The sequence below is a fragment of the Carcharodon carcharias genome (assembly GCF_017639515.1).
Source record: "Carcharodon carcharias isolate sCarCar2 chromosome 27 unlocalized genomic scaffold, sCarCar2.pri SUPER_27_unloc_1, whole genome shotgun sequence".
NCBI lineage: Eukaryota > Metazoa > Chordata > Chondrichthyes > Lamniformes > Lamnidae > Carcharodon > Carcharodon carcharias.
The window spans coordinates 3,251,832-3,270,965 of NW_024470624.1; the positions used below are offsets into that span (position 1 = coordinate 3,251,832).

General features: G+C 44.4%; 1 protein-coding gene and 2 pseudogenes across 1 annotated transcript; 2 read left to right on the forward strand and 1 right to left on the reverse strand.

Moving 5' to 3' along the window:
- The window catches only part of LOC121273608, a 43,198-nt pseudogene extending 36,963 nt beyond the window's left edge, over positions 1-6,235 (reverse strand).
- Positions 6,236-6,295: 60 nt separating this feature from the next.
- On the forward strand, positions 6,296-9,422 carry LOC121273666 (annotated as a pseudogene).
- A 4,235-nt stretch (positions 9,423-13,657) lies between these two features.
- On the forward strand, positions 13,658-18,108 carry LOC121273671 (gastrula zinc finger protein XlCGF7.1-like). Its single transcript, XM_041180827.1, has 3 exons — positions 13,658-13,709; positions 14,050-14,151; positions 15,956-18,108. The coding sequence occupies exon 3, from the start codon at positions 16,300-16,302 to the stop codon at positions 17,137-17,139; it is 840 nt and encodes a 279-aa protein (XP_041036761.1). The 5' UTR covers positions 13,658-13,709; positions 14,050-14,151; positions 15,956-16,299; the 3' UTR covers positions 17,140-18,108.
- The last annotated feature ends 1,026 nt before the right edge of the window (positions 18,109-19,134 follow it).

A 19,134-nucleotide genomic window follows, 5' to 3' on the forward strand; every position in this document is an offset into this window, starting at 1 on the left:
TTTTAGATTTAGGCACTGGCGACAAAGGGTAACTTTCTCTTTCTAATGTTGTATTGTCTATAGTGTCAGTTGTGGCTCAGTGGATCACATTCCCACCTCTGAGTCAGAAGGTTGTTGATTTAAGTCCCTGTCCAGGGGCCTGAGGACAAAAATCACATCTAACATTCCTCGTGCCAGCACTGAGGGAGCGCTGCACTGCCAGGGCTGCTGTCTTTTGGATGAAATGCTAACCCGAGGGCCCCATCTACTGCTTCGGGTAGACTTAGAGGTTCCCGGGGCCACTATGTTGAAGTTCAGCAGGGGAGTTACCCCCAGCGTCCTGGCCAATGTTTATCAATCAACATCACTAAAAGCACATCATCTGGTCATTATTACATTGCTGTTTGTGGGATCTTGCTGTGTGCAAATTAGCTGCTGCGTTTCCTAAATTACAACAGTGTCTGCCCTTCGAAAGTACTTCAGTGGCTGTAAAGGTGTATTTTGGGGTGTATTGTGGTCATGAAAGGCACTATAGAAATGCACATTTTTACATTTAAGATTCATGTTCCCTTATCTCGTTATTGTAACTTAATTCATTTCAGCCACCCTCAACTTGCCATTGAATAATTTCACTTTGGTTCGGACAAGACTTTAACCAATTAAGGGAAAGGCCCTAGATAGTAAATTTAACAGAAAGTTTACTCGAAGAGAAAGGTGTACTTGGCTAGCTAGGGAGGCCTTCGGAACCTCTATTTTTATCCCCAAAGTGACCATTACCTCACGTCAGAGTTGGACCTGTTGTAACATGACAATTGATCAGTTTGGTTATTGGATTAATTGGATCCCCAATTACTTACACCACCTTCTCTCATTATCTTAGACAGGAATACAATCAAACTGTTTCATACTATCCCTTTATCTGATTCTATACCATCCCTTAGTCATACAGTTTCAAATGTTGAGCCTTATCAGAGCTGAAGCCTCTCTTGCCAGTACATTTCACTTCATTGCACATTCTTGATATACACAGCAATTAGGGTTTTATATCTTTACAGCAAATAAAACTCCGTCTTTTACTGTAACTATTGATCTATTGATTCATTATCAGAACTCAATTAAGGCACACTACTTATTCAATCACCTGTTACTGACAGGTGGCTACTTAATACAGTAATCTTTAGTTAATAGATTTAGTTAATACAAGATACACTGGTTCAGAACAACAGTTTGTGGAAGACAATAACTTTCTTTCTTACTAATCCTGATCAGATTGATCAATGAGCCTTATCTTGAGCTGGACTTTGGCAGAATATGGTGTCCTGTAACTGATAAAAATTAGAAAAGAATTCCTTTGTTTAAGTAATTTCTGCTCGCTCTGCAGTTTCTCGAAACATTTAGGTTTTTACAGTTTCAGTGTTTAATATAAACATCCAGCCACATATTAACAGTTTAAAATGGCTTCCTTGACCTTGTTACTTACAACAGTGAATACAATATGAAGGTGATGGATTTTTAAAACTAAATTTGACTGCACAAGCCTATCTACATTTTCCTACATTGTAACAGCGACTACACTTCAAAAGTACTTCATTGGCTGTAAAACGCTTTTTGAGAGCGGTGCTATAGAAATGTATTTTCTTCTCAAAAATTGTCCTCAAAGTTGCATACATTACAACCAGCCTGTTCATTCAAAGAATTAATAAAGATTGAGTCTTAATTTTGTGTAATAACAATGTCTTTGACAGCATTTCGAGTAGTCTGTGAAAATCCAAACACACTATATCCTGAATTTCACAGAATTGTAACGGTGTAGGAGGCCATTCAGCCCATCATGTCTGCACTGGCTCTTTGAGCATTTTACCTCAGTGCCAATCTGCCTTTTCTCCGTAACCAATTTTTGTTTGAAAACACAGCGAGTTGTTGCGATATGGAATGCACTGCCTGAGAACAGTGCGAGAAACAGATGCAACTGTATCCTTCAAAAGGAAACTGGACAGATTCTTGAAAGGAAAAGAAAATTGCAGGGTGATACGATTAATTGGACAGCTCTTTCAAAGATCCAGCATGAGCACGATGGGCCGAATTCCCCCCTGTGCTCTATAAGGCTCACGTGCATTTAAAGTGTCTGGTAATGACCTGGAACCCGCTTCCTATGAGGGTGGGAGAAAGAGATGATGGAATTATTTTGAAAGGAATTTGGATGGGCATTTGAGTGAAATAAACCTACAGGGATAAGGGGATAGAACGGGGCAATGGGACTGACTGGTTTGCTCTACAGAGAGCTGGTATGGGCCTGAGGGGCTGAATGGCCCCATTCCCAACATAAATGGCTCTAGATTTAAAGATAGAAATTTCAGCTGCTCCAGTCTCTCCAACTGACTGAAGTCCCTCATCCCTGGTGCCATTCTCATAAATCTCCTCTGCTCCCTCTCTAAGAACTTCAAATCTTTCCTCAAGTGTGGGGCCCAGATATAGGGTTCCATTCTAGAGGGATAGAATTGAAAAGCAGTGAGGTTTTGTTCAAAACAAAAATAAAAATACCTGGAAAAACTCAGCAGGTCTGGCAGCATCTGCAGAGAGGAACACAGTTAACGTTTCGAGTCTGTATGACTCTTCAACAGGTGCTGCCAGACCTGCTGAGTTTTTCCAGGTATTTTTATTTTTGTTTTGGATTCCCAGCATCCGCAGTTTTTTGCTTTTACCTTGGAGGTTATGTTCAACTTGTTTTGAACCATGGTTAGACTACACTGGGAATACTGTCAACATTTGTGATCTCCATTTAGAAAAAGGAAATAGAGGCATTGGAGAAAATGCCACATAGATTCACAATAACAGAGTAATTAACCCTCATGAAAGGTTGAACAAGTTGGGGAATCTTTCTCGAGAAAAGAGAAAACTGAAGGGTGACCTGATGGAAGTTTGAATTTTATGAAGGAACATAGGACTTGGGAGCATGAGTAGGCCATTCAGCCCCTCGAGCCTGCTCTCTCATTCAGTAAGATCCTGGCTGATCCGATTGTGATCTCAGCTCCACTTTGCCTGTCTACACCCCCGCCCGACCTCCCTTTAACCCTTGGCTCCCTTGTCTATTAAAAGTATGTCTAACTCAGCTTTGAATAAATGTAAAGACTCAGCCTCCACGACTTTCTGGGGAACAGATTTCCACTCCGATGACCCTCTGAGAGGAAAGAAATTGTCCTCATCTCGGTCTTAAAAGGGAGACCTCTTATTCTTAAACTCTGTCCCCTGGTTCTAGTCTCTCCCACAAGAGGAAACATCCTCCTGGTATCCACCCTATCCAATCCCTTCAGGTCTTACACGTTTCAATAAGAGCACCTCTCATTCTTCTAAACCCCAATGGGTGTACGTCTCACCTGTTCAACCTTTACTATTTCTTATCTCTACGCAAGCTGACTCGACATCCTGATCTTTCAAGCGAAGGCCAACACTCAGTGTTGAACAGAGGCCATCCTTAATTAACAGAACCACCAACTTTTCCCAACTTCCTGTCATTCCAAGATGTCAAATATCCTTCAACATTTAGGTCCCAGCCCTGGTCACCTTTTAACCCAGTCTCTGTAATGCCTAACAGGACATCATATTTCATGCATTTTCAGGGGTTCAATAATCCAATAATAATTACCCAGTGAGTGGTGAGAATGTGGAACTTGCTACCACAGTGAGTGGTTGAGGTGAAGAGCAAGAATACATTTAAGAGGAAGCTAGATACATACATAAGGGAGACAGGAATAGAAGGATATGCTGATGGGTGGAGATGGAGAGTGATGGGTGGAGACTCAGGTGGAGCATAAATACTGACATAGACTAATTGAACTGACTGGCCTGGCCCTGTTCTGTAGACTCAATGGAACTGAGACAAATGTATTTATTTTAGATCTCCCAGTAGTGGTAGGAAAAACACTTTTTACTATTCAGGATAAAATAAATGTACTTCATTAACTTTTGTGGATAATTTCAGTGGAAATGTGCACTCCCAGGCTCAATGAGCATCAGCCCACTGGAAGCAAAGTCATGAGACCAGCCAGTCCAGCAGAAACACTCCCACCCTCCCACTTCGCCAAGTGTCGTGATTAACAGCAGCAATAGCAGAATCCAACTCCTGTAATCATTTGTGAACTCGCTTGTGTGTCTGCAGGTTGGATAACTGAGTGAATCCCTTCCCACACACAGGGCAAGTGAATGGCCTCTCCCCAGTGTGAACTCGCTGGTGTGTCAGTAGGTTGGATAACTGAGTGAATCCCTTCCCACACACAGAGCACGTGAATGGCCTCTCCCCAGTGTGAACTCGCTTGTGTGTCTGCAGGTTGGATGAATCACTGAATCCCTTCCCACACTCAGAGCAGGTGAACGGTCTCTCCCCAGTGTGACCTCGCTTGTGTGTCTGCATTGTGGATGAATCACTGAATCCCTTCCCACACACAGAGCAGGTGAATGGCCTCTCCCCAGTATGAATCCGCTTGTGTTTCTGCAGAGTGTATGAATGACTGAATTCCTTTCCACACACCGAGCAGGCGAACGGCCTCTCCCCAGTGTGAACTCGCTGGTGGATCTGCAGATTGGATATCTGAGTAAATCCCTTCCCACATTCAGAACAGGTGAATGGCCTCTCCCCAGAATGTGCTCGCCGGTGCCTCTGCAGGTGTGATGAATCACTGAATCCCTTCCCGCACTCAGTGCAGGTGAAAGGCTTCTGCCCAGTGTGAACTCGCTCGTGTGTCCGCAGAGCGTTTGACTGAGTGAATCCCTTCTTACAAATGGAGCATGTGAATGGTCTCTCCCCAGAATGAACTCGCTGGTGTATCAGCAGTTTGGAGGATGTTCCAAATGTCTTCCCACAGTGAGAGCAGCTAAACGATCTCTCCGTAGTGTGAATGCGCTGGTGGACCATCAGGTCATGAGACCTTTTGAAGGCACTCCCACAGTCAGAGCATTTAAAAGGTCTCTCATTGGTATGCGTGACATGGTGTTGCAGCAGGCTGGATGACTGAGTGAATCCCTTCCCACACACGGAGCAGGTGAATGGCCTCTCCCCAGTGTGAACTCTCTGGTGGATCTGCAGGTTGGATGACTGAGTGAATCCCTTCCCGCACTCAGAGCAGGTGAATGGCCTCTCTCCATTGTGAACTCGCTGGTGTGTGAGCAGATGGGCTGACCGAGTGAATCCCTGCCCACAATCAGAGCAGATGAATGGCTTCTCCCTGGAGTGAACACGCAGGTGCCTCTGCAGGGCGGATGCATCACTGAGACCCTTCCCACACTCTGAGCAATTGAATGGTCTCTCCCTGTGAACACGCTGGTGTGTCTTCAGGGTGGATGAATCACTGAATCCCTTCCCACACTCAGAGCAGGTGAAAGGTCTCTCTCCAGTGTGAACTCGCTGGTGTGACAGCAGATGGGATGACTGACTGAATCCCTTCCCACACCCAGAGCAGGTGAATGGCCTCTCCCCAGTGTGACTTCGTCGATGAGTTTCCAGTGCAGATGGGAACCGGAATCCCTTCCCACAGTCCCCACATTTCCACGCTTTATCCATGGTGTGCGTGACCTTGTGATTCTCCAGGCCTGATGGTCAGTTGAAGCCTTGTCCTCACACAGAACACGTGTATAATGTCCCTCCTCACTATGAATGATGTGATGTTTTCTCAGGCTGTGTAACTGGTGAAAGCTTTTGCCACAGTCAGTGCACTGGAACACTCTCACTCGGGTGTGTGGGTCTTGGGCCTTTTCCAGGCCCCCTGATGTTTAGAACCTTCTGAAATAGACAGCACACAGAAACATTTATCCTTCCAGATTCAAAGGCCGATGATATTCAGCTCCAAGGATGTCAATGTCTTTGAGAGAGAGAGACACCTGGGTCAACCTTTCCAGAGTCTGCACCCTCCCTGGATTCAATTACTTTCCCTTCAGTTCCTGCAAGTCAACAATTTGCCCCAGAATGATAAAAGAAATGGCCAGAGGAGGAAGATGTTGCCCAGAGGAGGAAGTTTTAGTCTAAAGCTCATTGTCCAACTTCCGCGTTGTGACGTCCACAATGGAACACTGCCTGAGTCAGCCAATAGGAATCATTCTGCTCCGCGGCGACGTCCTCGTGTTCCAGTCTGCAGGCCAGGCGCGCGGACACAGGAGCCACGCCCTCACCCATTGTTCCCCCTTCCCCCTCCACTTCCTCGAGCCAAGGTTTCCAGGCAACCGACCTCCGGCTCCGGCCAGAGCAAGAAGCCGCTCGGAGAACTCGGGAGAGCGGAAGCTGCGCATGTGCGGAGAGCCCGCCCCCTTCCCGTCATGCTGAGGGGATGACCTTTGGAAGAGTTGGAGGACCGGAAGGACTCTTGTCCTCTGTCCAATCAGGGCGGGGGCTTTGTGTGAATGAAGCTTGAACATCACACAAACTTCCTCCTGTGTCCAACATCTGTAAGTAAAACGCTTTATTTTCTCCCCCTTTCCATTAATTTTCTCATTCTGGGGGAAAATTGTTGACTTGCAGTAACTAAAGGGAAAGGAAGTGAATCCAGGGAGGGTGCAGACTCTGGAAAAGTTGGCCCAGGTCTCTCTCTCTCTCTCTCTCTTAAAGACATTGGCAGCCTTTGCTCCCTTAGCTTGACACATTTATTTGTCTGACTAAAAGGATGGTCTCTTTCCAAATGTTCCCAATTAAAGGGGTGGTTTCCCCAGGAGATGGCTGACAGTAAATTAATATAGGACAGAGATATGTCTAGTGTTGTTATATGGTACATATTAGATATATTATTGATGACTCAGTAATAGAGCCCATGTATTATTATATCTACCTTTTTAATACAGTACTGTGTATATTTCCTAATCATTTCCAGCACCAGCAGCTCACCACGACCTTCTCAAGGGCATTTAGGGATGGGCAATAAGCGCTGGCTTCGCCAGTGACATCCAATTTCCATGAATAAATTATTGCAGCACAGAATGAGTCCATTTGGTAGCTCGAGTCCATGCTGACTCTGCAGAACAATTCCGCCAGACCCTTTCCCCCTCTGTATCCCTGTTCCCCTGTAAGTTTATTTCCTTCAAGTGCCCACCCAATGCAATTTTCAAATGCTTGATCATCTCGGCTTCCATCACCTTCATAAACAGCGAGTTCTAGGTCATGACCGCTTGCTGCCTAAAAAATGATGAGCATGGATCTGTTGGTCAGCATGAATCGGCACCTTCAGGAAATTTGTGAGGGCGTACTTTAGATACAGCAGAGTGAGAAAGGAGGGAGAGTGTGTGGGACAGAGATTTACAGCTTTTCGGGAACAAGAGGAAAGAATGTTCCATAGAAACTAGAACTGTCTGTTCTGAATTTCTATTCTGTACTGACAATGATGACTTTTATAAACTCCTTTTATAGGATATTTGAAGGGGGGATTTTGAGACAGAACTCTCAAATCAAACATCACGTCAAGATCTGAGGGTCACTTCATTCACTGGGACCAGAATGTCATTGGCCTTTCAATCTAAAATTTGAAATGTTTGTTTGTTCCCTCTGGTTGAAAAGATTTGAAACAACAGTGTGACTGGAAAATTACCGACACACACACACTCGAGTGCAAGTGTTTCAGTGCACTGACTGTGGTAAGAGCTTTAACCAGTTACGCAGACTGAAAAAACATCACTTCACAGCGGGGAGAGAGACTGTACACGTGTTCTGTGCGTGGTCAAGGCTTCAACTGATTGTCCCACCTGGAGAGACACAAGACACCCACCTGCACCATGGAGAAACCGTGGAAATGTGGGGACTGTGGGAAGGGATTCAGATCCCCCTCTGTGCTGGAAACCCATCGACGCAGTCACACCGGGGAGAGGCCATTCACTTGCTCCAAATGCGGGAAGGGATTCGCTCAGTCATCCCATCTGCAGACACACCTGCAAGTTCACACTGGGGAGAGACCATTCACCTGCTCTGAGTGTGGGAAGGGATTCAGATCCCCATCTAAGCTAGAGATTCATCGACGCAGTCACACTGGGGAGAAGCCGTTCACCTGCACTGAGTGTGGGAAGCGATTCAGTCATTCATCCAACTTATTGACACACCAGCGAATTCACACTGAGCAGAGGCCGTTCACCTGCTCTGACTGTGGGAAGGCATTCAGTCATTCATCCGGCCTGCAGAAGCACCAGCGAGTTCACACCGGGGAGAGGCCGTTCATCTGCTCTGAGTGAGGGAAGGGATTCACTCGGTCAGCCCACCTACTGGCACACCAGCGAGTTCACACCGGAGAGAGACCATTCACCTGCTCTCGGTGTGGGAAGCGATTCAGGAATTCATCCAACTTATTGACACACCAGCGGGTACACACCGGGGCCAGACCGTTTACCTGCTCTGACTGTGGAAAGGGATTCAGTGATGGATCTGCCCTGCGGACGCACCAGCGAGTTCACACCAAGGAGAGGCCGTTCACCTGCACCGTGTGTGGGCAGCGATTCACTCAGTCATCCAGCCTGCTGATACACCATGTCACTCACACCAATGAGAGACCCTTTAAATGCTCTGACTGTGGGAGTGGCTTCAAAAGTGCTGCAGTTCTGAGGATCCACCAGCGCATTCACACTGAGGAGAGACCGTTCAGCTGCTCTCAATGTGCAAAGAGTTTTAGAACGTTGTCTGATCTACAGAGACATCAGCGGGTTCACACCGGGGAGAAGCCATTCGCCTGCACTGAGTGTGGGAAGAGTTTCGCTGATTCATCCAACCTGCGGAATCACCGGCGAGTTCACACTGGAGAGAGACCGTTCACCTGCACTGAGTGTGGGAAGGGATTCAGTAATTCATCCAACTTATTAACACACCAGCGAGTTCACACTGGAGAGAAGCCGTTCACTTGCCCTGAGTGTGGGAAGGGATTCACTCATTCATCCCACCTGCGGAGGCACCAGCGAGTTCACAGGTGATTCCAGGGGTTGGATTCAGATGAGGTTCTTCAGTTCATTGGAGAGAGTGGAGCAGCTGAAATTTCTCTCTTTTGTTCGTAGGTTCTTAGGGCAGAGACTGGCGGCCATTCGGTCCATTGAGTTCATGTCGGCTCTCTGTAGGGCAACCCAGTCAGTCCCATTGCCTCGTTCTATCCCCATATCCCTGTAGGTTTATGTCCCTCAAGCGCCCATCCAGATTCCATTGGTAAACATTCCATCATCTCTGCTTCTACCACCCTCGTAGGAAGCGGGTTCCAGGTCTTCATCACTCACTTTCCATGCACAAGCGTGCCATAGAGCACAGAAGGAGGCCATTCAGTCCATTATGCTCATGCCAGCCTGCAAACAGCTGTCCAGTTAATCCCATTGCGCTGCCATTTTCTTTTCCTTTCAAGAATCTGCGCATTTCCCTTTTGAAGGATAGAGTCTTCTTGCATCGTTTTCAAACAGTGAATTCCAATTCACAGCAACTCATTGTGTTTTCAAAGAAATCATTCAGGATATGGTGTGTTTGCATTGTCACAGAGTATTGTCAGACATTGTTATTACTCAAAATTAAGATTCAATCTTGAACAATGATTTTGATGAGAGGGCCAATTGTAATATATCCAAACTTGTGGACAAATTTTAAAAATGCATTTCTATAGCACCTCTTACAACCACAGGACTTACTAAAGTGTTTAACAGCCAGTCAAGTACTTGTGAAGTGTTGTCACTGTTGTAATGTAGGAAATTGTAGGTAGGCCTGGGTAATCGAATTTAGTTTTAAACATCAATCACTTTCACACTGTATTCACTGTTCTGGGTAACAAGGCCAGGGAAGCCATTTTAAACTCTAATATGGCTGGATCTGTATTTTAAAAATTAACACTGTATAAATGTAAGTCATCCTTGAAACTGCAGAGCTAGCAGAAATTGTTTATGCAAAGAAATTCTTCTCTAATTTTGGCAGAATATGATGTCTTGTAGCTTATCAATGTCCAGCTCAAGAATAAGGCTCATTGTTCAAGCCAATCTAGATTAGTGTTAGCTGATAGTATTAGCTGTTGTCCTCCTTAGATTGTCTTTTTGAACCAGTGCATCTTGTATTCACTAAATGTATTAATTAAAGATTACTGTATTAATTGACTAGCAGTTTGTAAATAGATGATTGAATAAGTAGTGAGCCTTTATTGATTTACAATTAACGAATCAATAATGAATCAGTCGTTATAGTGAAAGACTGAGTTTTATTTGCTGTAAAAATGTAAAACCTTAATTGTTGTGTATGTAAAGAATGTGCAATGATGATAAATGTACTGGTAAGACAGACGTTCAGGCTCTGATTAGCCTCAACATTTCAAACTGTATGAATAAGGGATGGTATAGAATCAGATAAAGGGATAGTATGAAACAATTCTATTGCATTCCTGTGTAAGATAACGAGGGAAGGTGGTGTAAGTAATAAAAACATAAGAAATAGCAGCAGGAGTAGGCCATTCAGCCCCTTTAGCTTGCCCCGACATTCAACAAGCTCATAGTTGATCTGCCCCAGGCCTCAATTCCTCTTTCATGCCAGCTCCTCATAGCCCTCAACTCCCTGACATTTCAAAAATCTACCTACCTCCGCTTTAAATACTTTCAGTGATCTAGCCTCCGCAACTCTCTAGGTTAGAGAATTCCAGACGTTCACTACCCTCTGAGAGAAGAAATTCCTTCACATTTCAGTTTTCAATGAGTATCCCCTTATTCTGTCACTATGTCCCCCTAGTTCGAGATTCCCCCACTAGTGGAAACATCTTCTCAACATTTAACCTGTCAAGCCTCCTCAGAATCTTGTACGTTTCAATAAGATCACCCTCATTCTTCTAAACTCTAATGAATAAAGGCCTAACCTGTTTAGCCATTCTTGATAAGTCAATCCCTTCATTCCAGGAATCAACCTAGTGAATCTCTTTTGAACTGCCTTCAATGCCAGTATATCATTTCTTAAATACGAGGATCAAAACTGTACACCGTACTCCAGGTGTGGCCTCACCAACACCCTGTACAGTTGTAACAAGACTTTCCTCTTTTTAATCTCCAAGCCCCAGAAATACAGACCAAAATTCCATTTGTTTCCTTAATTACTTGCTGCATTGGGGATCCAATTAAATTAATCTAGTAACCAAACTGACCAATCTTACAACAGGCCCAACTCTGATGTGAGGTAATGGTTACCTTTGGGGATAAAAGTAGAGGTTCTGAACGTCTTCCTTGCTAGCCAAATACTGAAGACTCCCAAGGCCGAATTCCAAGGAGATTACTGTCAGAGAAGGAGCCAGACTCCTGAGGGTGAATTCCACAAGAATTACTATGAAAGAAGGAGCCAGAGAGGATTACACTTTGACAGACTGATCACTTGCATGAAATTGTAAAAGTCAATGTCTTAAAGTTGTTCAATAAACATTTTTCCTTTAATAAACTTCTTTTAAAATTTACTATCCAGAGAATTCTGCCTTTGCCTCAATTGGTTAAAGTCTTGTCCGAACCAAAGTGAATTTATTAAATGGCAAATAGTGGGTGGCTGAAATCAATTAAGTTACAAACAACAAGATCAGGTAACATCAATCTTAAATTTAAAAACGTGTATTTACATAGCGTCTTTCACAACCACAATATGTCCCAAAGTGCTTTGTAACCAATGAAGTACTGTTGAAGGCCAATCACTGTTGTGATGTAGGAAACATGACACCCAATTTACACACAGCAAAATCCCACAAACAGCAATGTGACACTGACCAGATTATCTGTTGATTGAAAAATTTTCAGCCAGGACACCAGGGATAATTCCCCTGCTCAACTCATGTTCCCAGAGCATTGGCCTGTGTCTCTGGATTACTAGTCCAGCGACATTACCACTGTGCCATCGCCTCAATGCGCTTTTGGAGAGCCGGTATAGACATGATGCACCAAATGACCTCCTTCTGCATCGAAACAATTCTCTGATTCTGATCTTGTCACTGATAAGTTCAATAGGGAATTCAGGAGGAAACATTCTTTGCTGTGAGAGTGATGAGAATGTGGAACTCACTACCACAGGAAGTGATTGAGACAAATAAGATAGGTCCATTGAAGAGGGACTAGATGAACACCTTGGGGAGAAAAGTATAGAAGGTTCTGCTTACAGGGGTCAGTGAAGTAGAATTGGAAGAAGCTCATGCAGAGCATAAACACTAACATAGACCAACTGAGCTACTGTCAGAATGAATATGGTTCATGATTCGATGACCAGTGAATCCTTTCCCTCACTCGGAGCAAGGGAACGGACAGTCCCCTAGGTGACTGCGCTGTTCTGTCAGCAGGTGGGCTAACTGAATAAATCCCTTTCCACACAGTGAGCACATGAATAGCCCCTCCTCAGTGTGAAGTCACTTAGCTGATAGAATCTGTAAACCACTTTCCACACAGCATGCATGTGAATAGCTTCCCCCCAGTGTGAACGCATTGATGAGCATTCTGCTCAGGTGGGGATCTGAATCTCTTCGCACAGTCCTTACATTTCTGTGGCTTTTCTATAACATGTGTCTACTTGAGTCCATTCAGATTGGATGATCAGTTTAAACCTTAACAATACACAGATGTTTGAAATCTTTTCCCACAGACAGAAGAAAGGAATATTTCTCTTTCTAGATTCAATGATATTCAGAATCCGATGAATCGAGTGACTGTCAGGTTTTGATTTGTTATCTAATTTGAGTTTCCTGTCTCTAAATCCTCCTTCTCGAATACTCTGCAAAGGGAGTTGACAAAAATAATCACTCTGACTGCAGGGCTCACCAGGGCTCACAATTCACCAAGGCTTCTTCACAAGGACCTTCCAATTCATGACCACTACTATGTAGAAGGACAAGTGCAGCAAAGAGATGGGTACACCATCACCTGGAAGTTCCCCTCCCAGTCACTCATTATGCTGACTTGGAAATATTTTGCCGTTCCTTCTCTGTTTCCGGCTCAAACTCCCTTCCTAACAGCACTGTGGTGTACCTACAACACATAGACTGCAGCAGCTCAAGAAGACAACTCACCACCACCTTCTCAATTGCAATAAGTGCTAGCCCAGCCACTGAAGCCCACATCCCGTAAATGAATAAAAAAAAGATAGAAATTCAGAATTGACAATTCTGTTCCTCAAGGAATATTCTCCTCCCTCTCAAAGTATAAATTTCTGTCCCCCACACACTCCCTCCTCCCTATTGATTGTAACACTAATTCATCCGAATATCCTCCTGCTTTTTCTCCAATTCTCCTCCCATGAAGGTGCTGACTCTGGGGTTCAGCTTCACACTCACCTATTGCCCTCCCCAATATGTTACCCAGGTGTCTGAATCTTTACACCTGAAGTTAACAAACTGTTTTGCTAAGGGGGCGTCACAATCAAATCCAGTGACTACCCACATGTACTTTGTGTCAGGTTAGGGTCACTACGACCCCCACCCCCACTTTCCATCCCAGTTCCAGGAGTTTGAAGATTGAGCTCCGGCTGATTAATGGTAGCTGTTTCTCCCACAATCCACCGCGCTGGGGAAACCGCTCTATCCGCAGGGCGGGCGGCCCGGGACTGCGCATATCCAAAGGAGAGTGCAAGCTGCGCATGTGCGGGGGCGAACACATCCCCGTCCGTCCGGTCATGCTGAGCGATTGACGAATAGGAAGAATTGGAGCACCGGAAGAACTCCTGTCCTCCAGCCAATCAGAGCGCGGGCTTTGTGTGACTGAAGATTGAGCTTCACACAAACGAAAACTTCTTGCTGTGTCCAACATCTGTGAGTAAAACACTTTCTTTTCTCTCCTTTCCACTTCTTTTCATGCTGGGGTAAATTGTTCACTTGCAGGAACTGAAGGGAAAGGAAGTGAATCCAGGGAGGGTGCAGATTCTGGAAAGGTTGGCCCAGGTCTCTCTCTCTTTCTTAAAGACATCGGCACCCTTTGTTCCCTCAGCTTGACACATTTATTTGTCTGAATAAATTAATATAGGACAGAGATACGTCTAGTGTTGTTCTGTGGTGCATATTACATATATTATTTATGGTTCTGTGATAAAATACATTTCTTATTATTTCCAGTCTTGTAACATGGTATTGTAATTACATTATATGTTTCCAGTTCTGCAATCATTATGACATGGTCTGGATAAAAGCAAAAAACTGCGGATGCTGGAAATCCAAAACAAAAACAGAAACAGAAATACCCGGAAAAACTCAGCAGGTCTGTGGCAGCATCGGTGGAGGAGAGCACAGAACTAAGTAAAAATAGGAAAGCGGTGAAATATAAGCTGGTTTAAGATGGGGGGGGGGTGGTGGTTGTTGGGACAAGCAGCCAGTAATATGTGGAGATAACCAAAAGATGTCACAGACAAAAGGACAAAGAGGTGTTGAAGGTGGTGATATTATCTAAAGGAATGTGCTAATTAAGAGTAGAAAGCAGGACAGACAAGGTACAGATAGCTCTAGTGGGGGTGGGGGAATACTAAAATGGTTAAAAGGTAGAGATAAATAATGGGTGGAAATACATTTAAAAATAATGGAAATAGGTGGGAAAAGAGAAATCTATGTAAATTATTGGGAAAAACAACAAAGAGGGGGAAGAAACAGAAAGGGGGTGGGATGGAGGAGAGAGTTCAAGATCTAAAATTGTTGAACTCAATATTCAGTCCAGAAGGCTGTAAAGTGCCTAGTTAGATGAGGTGCTGTTCCTCCAGTTTGCATTGAGCTTCACTGGAAGAATGCAGCAAGCCAAGGACAGACATGTGGGCATGAGAGCAGGGTGGTGTGTTGAAATGGCAAGTGACAGGAAGGTCTGGATAATACTTGCAGACAGACCGAAGGTGTTCTGCAAAGCTGTCACCCTGTCTGCGTTTGGTCTCTCCAATGTAGAGGAAATCGCATTGGGAGCAACGAATGCAGTAGGTTAAGTTGAGGGAAGTGCAAGTGAAATGCTGCTTCACTTGAAAGGAGTGTTTGGGCCCTTGGATGGTGAGGAGAGAGGAAGTGGAGTCCATTTGGAAACTTGAGTCCATGCCGACTGTCTGTAGAGTGATCCAGTCAGCCTAGTGAAACTTCCCTGAACTGCTTCCAATGCAAGTACATCCCTCCTGAAAGTAGGAGCTCACAACTGTACACAGTACTCAAGGTATGGTCTCAGCAATACCCTATACAGCTGCAGAAAGACTTACCTACTTTTATACTCCATCCTCCTTGCAATAAAGGCTTACATTCCAATTGCCTTCCTCATTACTTGCTGCAGCTGCAGACTGACCTTTTCTGATTCATGTACAAGGACACCCAGATCCCTCTGTACTGCAACATTCTGCAGTTTCTCTCCATTTAAATAATATTCTGCTTTTCTATTCTTCCTGCCAAAGTGGACAACCTCACATTGTCACACATTATACTCCATCTGTCAATATTTTGCCCCCTCACTAAACCTATCACTATCTCTTTGTGGATTCTTTGTAAAGTCCTCACAACTTGCTTCCCTACCTATTGTATCTTCGGCAAATTTGTCTACAATACAGTCAGTTCCTTCATCCAAGTCGTTAATATGGATTGTAAATAGTTGGAGCCTCAGTACTGATCCCTGCAAGACTATGGAGGCCTCAGGTTACATATATTCAAGACAGAGATTGATAGGTTTTAGATATTGAAGATATTAAGTGTTTTTGGGGATAGTTCAGGAAAATGGCGCTGAGGCAGGTCAGCCATAATCTCATTCAATGGCGGAGCAGGCTCAATGGGCTGAACGGCCTACTCTTGCTCATATTTTTTATGATCTCTGTGTCCTGGACAGGGAGCGGTGAGCGTGGATCTGTCGATCAGCATGAACCTTCAGGAGAATTGGGAGGGTGTATATTAGGTACAGCAGAGTGCGAATGGAGAGAGAGTGTGTGTGATGGAGATTCACAGCTTTAGTCGAATGAGAAAGGAAAGAATGTTCCATAGAAACTAGAATTGTCTGTTCTGAATTTTTATCCTGTGCTGACAATGATGTCTGATGTGAATTCGTTTTACAGGATACTAGAAGGGGAGAATTTGCAGACAGAAGGCTGAAATCAAAGGTTAAGATCTCACAGAGTCACTCGATTTATCGGAACCTGAATATGATCAGCTTTGTATCTAGATGGAGAAATGTTTCTGTGTTCTGTCTGCTTCAAAATGTTCTAAACATCAGGGGGACTGGAAAAGCCTGAGACCCCCCACACCCGAGTGAGAGCATTCCAGTGCACTGTGTGTGGAAAGAGCTTTAACCAGTTACACAGCCTGAAAAAGATATCACATCATTCACAGTGAGGAGAGACATTTTACATGTTCCATGTGAGGACGAGGCTTCAACTGACCGTCAGACCTGGAGAGAGACATGGACACGCACCCCATGGAGAAACCGTGGAAATGTGGAGACTGTGGGAAGGGATTCAAAACCCCATCGAAGCTGGAGACTCATCAACACAGTCACACCGGAGAGAGACCGTTCACCTGCTTTGAGTGTGGGAAGGGATTCGCTCGGTTATACCACCTGCAGTCACACCACCAGGTTCACACCAGGGAGAGGCCATTCACCTGCTCCATGTGTGGGAAGGGATTCGCTCGGTTATACAACCTGCAGACACACCAGCGAGTTCACACCAAGGAGAAGCCGTTCACCTGCTCTCAGATTGGGAAGGGATTTACTCAGTTACCCAACCTACTCACTCACCAACAAGTTCACACTGGGGAAAGACCATTCACTTGCTCTGAGTGTGGGAAGGGATTCACTCGGTCATCCAATCTGCTAACACACCAGCAGGTTCACACTGAGAGGCCGTTCCCCTACTCTGAGTGTGGGAAAGGATTCATTGAGTTCTACAGACTGCAGGTACACCAGCGAGTTCTCACTGGGGAGAGGCCATTCACCTGCTCTCAGTGTGGAAAGGGATTCGCTCGGTTACAGCACCTGCAGTCACACCAGCACTTTCACACTGGGGAGAGGCCATTCACCTGCTCCGTGTGTGGGAAAGGATTCGCTCGTATATACAACCTGCAGAAATACCAGCAAGTTCACACCGGGGAGAAGCCGTTCACCTGCTCTCAGTGTGGGAAGGGTTTCACTCAGTCGCCCACTTGCAGACACATCAGTGAGTTCACAAGTGATTGCAGGGTTTGGATTCTGCTGTCTTTGCTGCTGTTAATCACATCCAGGAATGATCCATGTTCATTCTGACAGTTGGTGAAGTGGGAGGGTCAGAGGATTTCTTTCTGCTGGACTGACCAGTCCCTCAACTTTGTCCCCAGTGGGTGATGCTCTTTGAGCCTTGTTGCGAATATCTAGTTTCATATTTCACAGGGATCACAGGATGAAAGGGTGTTTGGAATGTAAAAGATATTTAGTTTGCATTTCTGTTTGGAACCCCCCAAATCATGCCACGTTGCCATGGAGATGGGCTGTGCTGGTTAGATGGTTCTTTTGTCTAATTTATCTGGGTGTTTCTCACAGAAGAAAACTATCACAGTTTGAGGGTCAAGTTGTCTGTGGTAAATTGGGAAACTACATGAAAATTTATGACGGTAGACAGGTAATAACTAACAGTGAAGGAATTATTACATAGTTAAAACAAATATAGATTCCTTTAAGGAATAAAAATCCAACAGGAGAAGTGATGTAACCGTGGCCAACAGAAAAGATAAAGATTGCATTAGATCAAAGGAAGCGGCTCATAAAGTGGCCAAAAAAAGTAGTAAGCCTGAGGATTGGAGCTTTTTCAGAATTCAGGAAGGGAGGACCAAGAAACTGATAAAGAAAGAGAAAACCAAACATCAGAGCAAACTGGCAAGAAACATAAAAAGCAACTGTAAAAGCTTCTATAGGTATGTGGAAAGGAAAAGATTAGCAAAGAGAAATATGTGTCCATTCTAGGCAGAGACAGGAGAATTTATAATGGGGAATAAGGAATTTGCAGAGAAATTAAACAATGTGTGTGTGTCTTCACAGAGGAAGATACAGAAATGGTCCCCAAAATACTAGAGAATCAAGGGACTAGTGAGCATGAGGAACTGATAGAGATTAGTATTGGTAAAAATGTCGTATTGGAGAAATGAATGGGGTTGAAAGTTGATAAATCCCCTGGACCTGGTAATCTACATCCCAGAGTGTTGAAGGAGGTGGCTGTAGAGATAGTGGATGCATTGGTGATCATCTACCAAAATTCCATAAATTCTGGAATGGTTCCTGTAGATTGGAAGGTGGCAAATGTCACCCACTATTTAAGGAGGGAGAGAGAAAATGGGGAACTACAGACTTGTTAGCCTGACATCAATAGTAGGGAAAATGCTCGAATCCATTATAAAGGATGTGATAACATACACACATATGAATTAGGAGCAGGAGTAGGCCACTTGGCCCCTCGAGCCTGTTCCATCATTCAATAAGTTCATGGCTAATCTGATTGTAACCTCAACTTCACATTCCTCCCTCCCCGATAACCTTTTACTTCTTGCTTATCAAGAACCTATCTAGCTCTGCCTTAAAAATATTCAAAGACTCTGTTTCCCCCACCCTTTGAGGAAGAGAGTTCCAAAGACTCACTACCTTCTGAGAAAAAATTGTTCCCCTCTGTCTTAAAGAGGTGACCCATTACTTTTAAACCGTGATCCCAATTTCCAGATTCTTCCACAAGAGGAAACATCCTCTCCACATCCACCCTGTCGAGGCCTCTCAGGATCTTATGTTTCAATCAAGTTGCCTCTTACACTTCTAAACTCCAGTGGATACAAGCCCAGCCTGTCCAACCTTTCCTCATAAGATAATCCAGGTATTAGTCTCGTAAACCTTCTCTGAGCTGCTTCCAATACATTTACGTCCTTCCTTAAATAAGGAAACCAATATTGTACATGGTAATCCAGTTGTGGTCTCACCATTGCCCTGTACAACTGAAGCATAATCTCCCTACTTCTAACAATAACATACTGTTAGCTTTCCTAATTACTTGGTGTACCTGAATAATTACCTTTTGCTATTCGTGCACAAGGACACCCAGATCCCTCTGAATCTCAGAGCTCTGCAAACTCTCACCATGTCAATAATATGCTTCATTTGTATTCTTCCTGCCAAAGTGAACAATTTCACATTTTGCCACATTACACTCCATTTGCAGATCCTTGCTCACTCCCTTAACTTGTCTATATCCTTTTGTAGTCTCCTTATGTCCTCTTCACAATT